General features: G+C 38.2%; 3 gene segments (V, D, J or C); 2 read left to right on the forward strand and 1 right to left on the reverse strand.

The window, feature by feature from the left end:
- The first annotated feature begins 706 nt into the window (after positions 1 to 706).
- Positions 707 to 2,403, forward strand: LOC129865124 (Ig kappa-b4 chain C region-like). The segment is given in 2 exon segments: positions 707 to 901; positions 1,815 to 2,403. Coding segments are annotated over 2 exon segments (402 nt in total).
- Positions 2,404 to 3,554: 1,151 nt separating this feature from the next.
- On the reverse strand, positions 3,555 to 4,189 carry LOC129864795 (Ig kappa chain V region 3381-like). The segment is given in 2 exon segments: positions 3,555 to 3,877; positions 4,012 to 4,189. Coding segments are annotated over 2 exon segments (396 nt in total).
- A 935-nt stretch (positions 4,190 to 5,124) lies between these two features.
- LOC129866061 (Ig kappa-b4 chain C region-like) lies at positions 5,125 to 8,316 on the forward strand. The segment is given in 3 exon segments: positions 5,125 to 5,134; positions 5,692 to 5,745; positions 7,728 to 8,316. Coding segments are annotated over 3 exon segments (291 nt in total).
- Positions 8,317 to 9,960: the final 1,644 nt, after the last annotated feature.

Raw genomic sequence — 9,960 nt, forward strand, 5'->3', positions numbered from 1 at the left:
AAAAAACAATACACAAGGCCTACACGTACTATGGCCAATTTGAATACAAAAGTTATTTCATCTAATCAAATTTGACCAATATTTTCTAAAGATTAAAGTGATTAGCCTGCATCTTAGATTAGTTGTATGAATAAACATACTGCACCTTGTAGGAAATATATAGTAAACAGTAGGTTTCTGCTCAGTGTTAAGGAAAACAAAATAAAAAACACTTTATATAAAATTGAATAGATTAAATCATTTTTGAAAAGTATTCATACCATAGTAGAGTTAATTATTTGAACCACAGTCTAAAGAAATTCAGCTTCCCCAATATTCAGGAGGTTTTTGTACCAGCAGTAATAGGGATTGTATCACTGTGGAGGACTTTTGGTAGCGGCACCAGACTTGATGTTGGAAGTAAGTAAAGTACAAAATTAACTATTTTATTCACCTTTTGATGTCGTTTTTCAATATCTCTATACGTTTTGCCTTGATATTGAGGATTTTTCAAATGAACTTTTTTAAATGATTTGAACAAAATACACAAGGCCTACACAAACTATGGCCAATATGAATGTTATTACATCTAATCAAATTTGATTAAACTACGAAAGTCAATAGCCTACATTTTAGATTAGTTGTATGAATAAACATGCTGCATCTACAGTAGTAGGAAATGTACAAGAAAAAGTCAGGTTTGGTCAATGTTAAAGAAATCAACATGAAAAACACTTTATTTCTAATTGAGGAGATTAAATCATTTCTGAAATGTATTCATACTATAGCTGAGTTAATTATTTGAACCACAGTCTAAAGAAATTAAGAGTGCCAAACATGCAGGAGGTTTTTGTACGAGCAGCAATAGGGATTTTATCACTGTGGTACACTTTTGGTAGCGGCACCAGACTCGATGTTGGAAGTAAGTAACAAGCTCTTTAATATTTCTTTCAGATCATTTTTGGGGGTATTTTTTTGCGAAACTCTATGAAAATGTTGCTTTTTTACATATTTTACTTCCAAAAAATATATATTTTTTCTATTACATTTGACTAAACCTTCTTTCAAATAAAATGTTATTTAAGTAAAATGTTCAAATGTAGGTGTTTAGTTAAATGTGTGGTTTGATGGATTGCAGAGGATAGTTCTAGTATGATAACTATTTAATAATATGGAATATAGTTGTTGCATTGTGTATTACTGTTTGTGTGCGATTTTGTTATTTATATTTTTATTATCTTTAACTCAAATATTTTTGGTTAAATGTAGCTTTAACAGAGCCTTCTTTCAAATAAATATTTATTGAATCAAAATGATAAATTGTAGGTTTATTTGTATGTCTGATTTGTATAATTGCAGAATATCACTCCTAATTCTGGTATAATAACTAATAGTATTGTATATAGTATTCATCATTGTTGCATTGTGTTCATGGTAGACTTCATTGTTAGTGTGAAGACAAAGGGTCTCAGTTATGGTTGTAACTGACTTCATAATTCAACATGGATGATATGTGATGAAAATACTATGAATATGAGCAGGCTGTTCTGATCAGATCCATTCCTGAACAATATCTGTATAACATGTATAACTGACACCGTATGACTAGTAACTCTAGTCATTTAAACACTTTCTACTTGTTTGGTTCATAAATCTGTTTTGTATCAAATTACTTTAGGTTTTTCTCCACATCTTTTAAACAATCTAACTTTTATATTTATATTTAGAGGGCATTTCCAATTTACTTTATTTTGTTGTGTACTTTGCTGAAGAGAATCTCATACTGTAGCTGTACTTGATGTAGTTACTTATTTGATGTGTTCTGTTTGTTCCAGGTAACAGTTCCCCCACCCTCACCGTCCTGCCCCCCTCTAGTGAGGAGCTGTCCAGTACAACAACAGCCACACTGACGTGTCTGGCCAACAAGGGCTTCCCCTCAGACTGGACCATGAGCTGGAAAGTGGACGGGACCAGCAAGAAACAGGAGGCTAATCCCGGGATCCTGGAGAAGGATGGCCTGTACAGCTGGAGCAGCACCCTGACTCTCACTGGCCAGGAGTGGACCAAGGCAGGAGAGGTGACCTGTGAAGCCCAGCAGAAATCCCAGACTCCAGTCACCAAGACCCTGAGGAGGGCTGACTGTTCTGGGTAGAACCCCTCAGTCACACACCCCTGTGGAGAGAGGCTGCTGGTTCCTCTGCTTTGACTCTGTTCTGAGATCAGATGTTCTCTGTCTTATTGATCACTGACATGTAGACTAACAGGGGGCTTTGCTTGAGTTCATGTGCCAATCCTCTCTGTAGACTGAGATTGAATCAGTGTTAGATGTGATGTGTTCTGTTTTATTACTATTAGATACTGTAGGAATGTTTGCTTTGATGCTTTGATGAATAGATGAAAATAAAGACTTCTCTTAGAAACAAATATGTTTTTGTCTCTTTCAATAATTTTACTTTAGTCTTAAATGTTGAATGACATAGAAAAATATTCGTAAAGTAGGATTCACAGTTTCTATGAAATCTATCCGACCTAAACCTTATTGCTTAGTTATTTATGTTCTAACCACAACGTCATTAACAGGTAGTTCATACTAACAAAAGATACTACTATTTTCACAGATTAACAGGAGAGGTTTAGTCATTTGTAGTACAGTAGGTACTCTTTATTCATATTTCTCAGAAGTTTTTGACCTGCTTGACTTCTAGATTTATAAAGACAATAATGTAATGCTATTGAACATTTGATCGATATCTCACATCTGCATTTAGCTACATTTAAAAAAAAAGTGTTCCACATAATATTACCAGTATCACATCTGCAAGATAGTCATAGAGTCTTCTCTACCTCCAACCCCCTGGGAACAGAGTGAACATCTGGTGACATTAGAGCTCTATTCTGGGACAAGCAGAACCACCCGCTCTGTCTATGTAAATTTTAGTTTCACTCCCACAGCATCCAGTCTAGCAGATGAACAGTTTCACTGCCTGAAATATCCTGGACTGGGCCAGATGTGGGGGACTGTCTGGTTTGAACCTTTATGGTGGATTCAGGGAGGGAGTCATAACAGATAAATAAGTAATCAGTAATAAATGGATATCATACTTAAATTAGATATGTGCATAAACATGTTTCATATTTGAGCCCAGCATCATGTCTCATTCACAGATGTAACAGTCAGTAACCTGCTCATCAAGATAGTTCATATAATGCTAGATGATCACATCACATATTTTGGTTGCGAGGTTCATATGGGGATTTGATTTAGGGGGCTGATGCTGATGTAACATCACCTCACTTGAATATGGACTGATATTGTGTGTGTTTCATAGCATCAAATAACATTTATAGGTGTACTTTCAGGCTGTGACAAATATAATGAGTCAACCATGACATGATGATGATGATGGTGATGGAGGTGATGATGATACTGTTGATGACGATGGAGAACATGTGATCTGAATGATGGTTTCTAACGTTATTCAAAGTTTATTCACTGATCAGTGTTCCATGTCACTGTCTCTTCTCCCTCAGTCACGGTGCAGTATGATTGAGGGAGGTTTTTGTACGGCTCTGTATCACTGTGTGAACACCCAGACACTGTTGGGGTAGTGTAAACTCTGACAGTGGTAATCTCCTGCATCTTCAGCCTGGACTCCACTGATGGTCAGAGTGAAGTCACTCCCAGATCCACTGCCACTGAATCTAGATGGAGTCCCAGTGAACTTGTTGTTAATGTAATAAATGAGGAGTTTAGGAGCTTCTCCAGGTCTTTGTTGGTACCAGTTCAGGTAATTACTGTATATACCACTGCTGAGTTTACAGCCAATGTTGACCGTCTCTCCATTGCCATCAGCTTTCACTGCAGGTGTCTGAGTCAGAGTGTACTGTCCTCTGGATTCTGAATATTGAATAGTGAGTGAAACAAACAAAACACTTTTTAATATCTGAAATGATGTAATTAATACATTATTATGAGATAATCATCCATTACTTACTCAATTATTGTTACTTAGATAATCATAATTCTTATACCTTGTATGTAGAAGACAAGTGTCCAGATGAAGATGGTGATTAAAGTCATGGTTGTTGTGGGTTCTGTGGTCATGAAGAACAGCTCTCAGTCATGAAGTGTTAAACTCACAGGGATATAAATGCTCTTAGAGCAGCAGGACAGATGCATTATGCAAATTAATGTTTCAAATCTATTTCAGTTTCCAAGTAGGCTCCCATTAGAATATATTTTGTCCTGCATGAGCTTTCCTTTATAACAACTAGGTGGTGCTTATATTTGTCCTATTTCACGCATGTGTGAATTAAAAATGTTTATTTTTTTATATCCCAACTCCCCCTGAGACAGCCTCAGGGAGTGGGGTCACAGCCAAGATCTGCCATTATCAACTGCGACCCTGGAGCAATTAAGGTTAAGTGCCTTGCTAAAGTGAACATCGACAGATGTTTCACCGTGTCGGCCTGGGGATTTGAACTAGCAACCTTTCGGTTACTAGCCCAACACTCTAAACGCTAGGTGCATGTCACCCCTTTAATAACATCAAACAGCAACTTTTTACTAAGATAACTAATGTATGGCAACTTTTATGTCACACCACAATTATATTTTGTTCTGATGATGATCAGATATAATGAACTGTCTGTTCACTCATGCTTGGTCTCTCGTGTAAGTTCCTCTAATCAGTTAGTGAACACTTCTCTAAACTAAAGCTGGTAGGATTCCTCTGGTAGTGTTGTCTGTCCTCTGTGACTTTACCACCACTGTTAAATGTGAGATCAACATGTTTCATAAAGGAATATACAACATGGATCACTATCACTACTGCTGCTGCTGTTGTCTTTCATATGGACAATATGGAGGAATACTAGCACACTGATCTAATGCTGGACTGTACCTCCAGACTAGGAGAACACCTGACACACAGAGGAAGGAAAAAGGACTCATATCTGGATTTAAGATGCAATTCATATGTATATTATCTAGAAACAGCTAATATGAAGTGTTTGTTCTACCTGGAAGATGTTAAAGTGTATTTGTGTTGATCATGATTCTGTATGAGTGATCTTCACTGTAACAGCTGCAGCAACACAAAACACAGAGGTTTTTGTACCAGCAGTAATAGTGTAATGAACACGATGGGAGACAGTTAGCTGGTTTCAAGTGCAGGGCGCAGCAGGTGTTTGTTTGTAAAGGACCACAGGAGGAGGCAGGTAGATGGGTCCAGGGGCAGGCAGAAGGTCATACACAGGGGTCCAAAGAGGCAACAGTACAGGCAGGGAAAAGGCTAGTAACCTAGTCCAGGAGAACAGGCAAGAGGTTAATAACAGGAAATCCGATAGGCTAAAGTACAGGCAGGGAATAAGCAAAAGGCGTTGTTAGTGAGGCAGGCCAAAAACTATCATACACAGGAGGACTGAATACGGGAAAAACAGAGCTCCGAATAGAAGTGTGTCACAAAACAAACAATACCTCACAATGATGGGGTGCAAAGAACTGAACTAAATAGTGTGTGAACACCTGTATGTCATTTACACACACTATTTAGTTCAGTTGATCAGAATTCAGGTGATTGGGATCTGGAGAGTGAGCTAGAGGGATCTAGGTGTTTGAGAGTGTGAGTTGGAAAGTGGGCTGGAAAGTGAGCTGTGTTCAGGGGATCTATGTGTTTGAGAGTGTGAGTTGGAAGCAGACGTTACAAATAGTGATTGTATCACTGTGGTACACTTTTGGTAGCGGCACCAGACTTGATGTTGGAAGTATGTAAACAACAAAATGTATCGTTTTATTCACTTTTGATGTCGTGAGTCAATATCTCTATTATTTTTGCCTCAATATTGAGGACTTTTAAAAATACACAAAGCCTACACATACTATGTGTCACGCCCTGACCATAGAGAGCCTTTGTTTTTCTATGGTATAGTAGGTAAGGGCGTGACTGGGGGGTTTTCTAGTTATTCTTTTCTATGTGGGGTTCTAGTTTAGTTTTTCTATGTTGGTGTTTGGTATGATTCCCAAATAGAGGCAGCTGGCTATCATATTTAAGTAGCATTTTTTCCACCTGTGTTTTATGGGATATTGTTTTGAGTTAGTGTATGTTACACCTCTTAGTTATGGTTCGTTGTTTGTTTCATTCTTTCTTTGTTGTTATGTGCGTTTCTAATAAATAATATGTGGAAACCATATCGCGCTGCAGCTTGGTACGATATTTATTCCAGCGAACGTGACACTATGGCCGATTTAAATATATATGTTATTACATGTAATCAAATTTGACCAATATTTTCTAAAGATTAAAGTGATTAGCCTACATCTTAGATTAGTTGTATGAATAAACATACTGCACCTTGTAGGAAATATATAGTAAACAGTAGGTTTCTGCTCAGTGTTAAGGAAAACAAAATAAAAAACATTTTATTAAAAATTTAGATTAAATCATTTCTGAAAAGTATTCATATCATAGTAGAGTTAATTATTTGAACCACAGTCTAAAGAAATTCAGCTTCCCCAATGGTCAGGAGATTTTTGTACCAGCAGTAATATTGATTGTATCACTGTGCTACACTTTTGGTAGCGGCACCAGACTTGATGTTGGAAGTAAGTAACAAGCTCTTTTGATATTTCTTTCTGATTACATTTTTTTGTATTTTACTTTCTTAAACTCTGTCTCCATGAAAATAATTTCTGAGCCTTCTTTCAAATAACATTTTATTGAATCAAAATGATAAATTGTAAGTTTATTTATGTCTGGTTTGTATGATTGCAGACTATCACTCCTAATTCTGGTATAATAACTAATAGTATTGTATATAATATTCATCATTGTTGCATTGTGTTCATGGTAGACTTCACTGTTAGTGTGAAGACAACGGGTCTCAGTTATGGTTGTAACTGACTTCATAATCCAACATGGATGATATTGTCAGGACCCGGTGTGAGAAACAGTCACTAATAGTCGGCAGAACCCAGAAGATGAGGCAGACACAGCAGTACTAGAGACGGTGGTTTAATCAAGGTAAAAGATCTTCAGGCAAAAAATATAAATCCACAACGTCAAAAGTAAAGCCAAGAGAAAAAATGGATAACCTCCAAAATACAATGAAAATCCACAAAGTGGTAAGAACAGCAGGGAAAAACAAACCTCAAAAGACTAATCAAAAATAAACAAGAACAAAACCAGAGTACCTCTGGAAAATCCAACTAGAGAAATATATGTTCACAGCATGGCTGGGGCTGGGTGCTAACATACAAACACAGAGCAAAGAACTGAGGAACACTCAGGGTTTAAATACCTACAAGAAAATGAGGCACAGGTGCAAACAATAACTAGAACAAGGGAAAAACAAAAGGTTCAAAAAGGCGCAATGGGAGCATCTAGTGACCAAAACCTGAATAGTCCTGGCCAAAACCTGACAGATATGTGATGTAAATACTATGAATATGAGCAGGCTGTTCTGATCAAATCCATTCCTAAACAATATTTTGTATAACATGAATAACTGACACCGTATGACTAGTAACTCTAGTTATTTAAACACTTTCTACTTGTTTGGTTTATAAATCTGCTGTATCAGATTACTTTAGGTTTTTCTCCACATATTCTAAACAATCTAACTTTGACATTTATATTTAGAGGGCATTTCCAATTCACTTTATTTTGATGTGTACTTTGCTGAAGATAATCTCTTACTATAGCTGTACTTGATGTAGTTACTTATTTGATGTGTTCTGTTTGTTCCAGGTAACAGTTCCCCCACCCTCACCGTCCTGCCCCCCTCTAGTGAGGAGCTGTCCAGTACAACAACAGCAACACTGACGTGTCTGGCCAACAAGGGCTTCCCCTCAGACTGGACCATGAGTTGGAAAGTGGACGGGACCAGCAAGAAGCAGGAGGCCAGTCCCGGGGTACTGGAGAAGGATGGCCTGTACAGCTGGAGCAGCACCCTGACTCTCACTGGCCAGAAGTGAACCAAGGCAGGAGAGGTGACCTGTGAAGCCCAGCAGAAATCCCAGACTCCAGTCACCAAGACCCTGAGGAAGGCTGACTGTTCTGGGTAGAACCCCTCAGTCACACACCCCTGTGGAGAGAGGCTGCTGGTACCTCTGCTTTGACTCTGTTCTGAGATCAGATGTTCTCTGTCTTATTGATCACTGACATGTAGACTAACAGGGGGCTTTGCTTGAGTTCATGTATCAATCCTCTCTGTAGACTGAGGTTGTATCAGTGTTAGATGTGATGTTTTCTGTTTTATTACTATTAGATACTGTAGGAATGTTTGCTTTGATACTTTGATTAATAGTTACAAATACAGATTTCCCTTTGGAACAAATATTTTCATTGTCTCTTTCAATAATTAGACTTTGGTCTTAAATGTTGTTAAATGGTATAGACATACTGTCACGTAGCTAGGAGTGGTGGGTGCGGAGTCAGGCGCAGAGAGCAGAGGGTTTTGGGTGTCCGTAATTTATTCCGGACAGAACAAGGTCACGCCAATAACAATAGGCGACAAATACTGACCTACCCAAAACAGGACACCAAATAAACAAACACAACCATCCACAAAAAGAACAGAAAATAAACCCGCACAAAAGCAGGCGGGCATAGACGGCTTAAATAGCCCAGAGCAAAACCCCCAAACGAGAAACAGGTGAAACCAATACAGACATAACCAACAGAAAAGGAAAAGGGAATCGGTGGCAGCTAGTAGACCGGTGACAACAACCGCCGAGCGCCATCCGAAAAGGAAGAGGAGCCACCTTCGGTGGAAGTCGTGACACATTATTAAAGCCTGATTCACAGTTTATTTTAAAAATATCAGACCTAAATATCATTGCTTAGTTATTTATGTTCTTACTTGAAAACCCATTGTCATCAACCAGTAGTTCATATTAACACAAGATACTACAATGTTAACAGGCTAACAGGAGAGGTCTAGACACATGCAGTAGATGGTACTCCTTATTCATTTTTCTTGGACTGTTTTTTACCTGCTTGAATTATAGACTCATAAAGACTGTAGACTAATGTTATTGAACATTTGATCAATATCTTGGACTCTCAACAATGTGATCACACCTACATTAAGCTAAATTTGTTTTACAAGATCCACATAATATAACCAGTATCACAGCTTCACGATAGTCATGGAGTCTTCTCTACCTCCAACCCTCTGGGGACAGTGTGAACATCTGGCGACAGTGCTGCTCTATTCTGGGACAAGCAGAACCAACCAGCCCTGTCTATGTAAATCTCAGTTTCACTCCCACAGCATCCAGTCTAGCAGTTGAACAGTTTCACTGCCTGGAATTCCCTGGACTGGGACAGATATGAGTGACTGGTTTTAACCTCTTTGGTGGATTCAGGGAAGTTACAATAACAGATATTCCATCATATAATTAATGACAGATAAAATATATATTATTCAAACATGTTTCATGTTTGAGCCCAGCATCATGTCTCATTCACAGATGTAACAGTCAGTAACCTGCTCATCAAGATAGTTCATATAATGCTAGATGATGTTCACATATTTGGTTGTGAGGTAAATATGGGGATTTGATTTAGGGGTGGCGATTCTGATGTAACATCACCATTATTTATTTTTTACATCTGTAGATCTGACTCTGCATATGGACAGATAATGTGTGTTTTAAAACTTCATATAACTTTTAAAAGTGAACTTCTTGACCATGACAATAATTATTCACAAGCGTGGTGATGATGATGATGAGGAACATGTGATCTGAATGATGCTCTACTGGTCAGTGTTCCATGTCACTGTCTCTTCCCCCTCAGCACCTGCAGTAGGTCCCAGCTGTAGCAGTTCAGTCAGTCACAGCGCAGTCTGACTGAGGGAGGTTTTTGTACGGCTCTGTATCTCTGTGTGAACTCATCACCACTGTGGTAACTCTGACAGTAGTAATCTCCTGTATCTTCAGTCTGGACTCCACTGATGGTCAGAGTGAAGTCACTC

The sequence above is a fragment of the Salvelinus fontinalis genome, chromosome 11 (assembly GCF_029448725.1).
Source record: "Salvelinus fontinalis isolate EN_2023a chromosome 11, ASM2944872v1, whole genome shotgun sequence".
NCBI classification, from domain to species: domain Eukaryota; kingdom Metazoa; phylum Chordata; class Actinopteri; order Salmoniformes; family Salmonidae; genus Salvelinus; species Salvelinus fontinalis.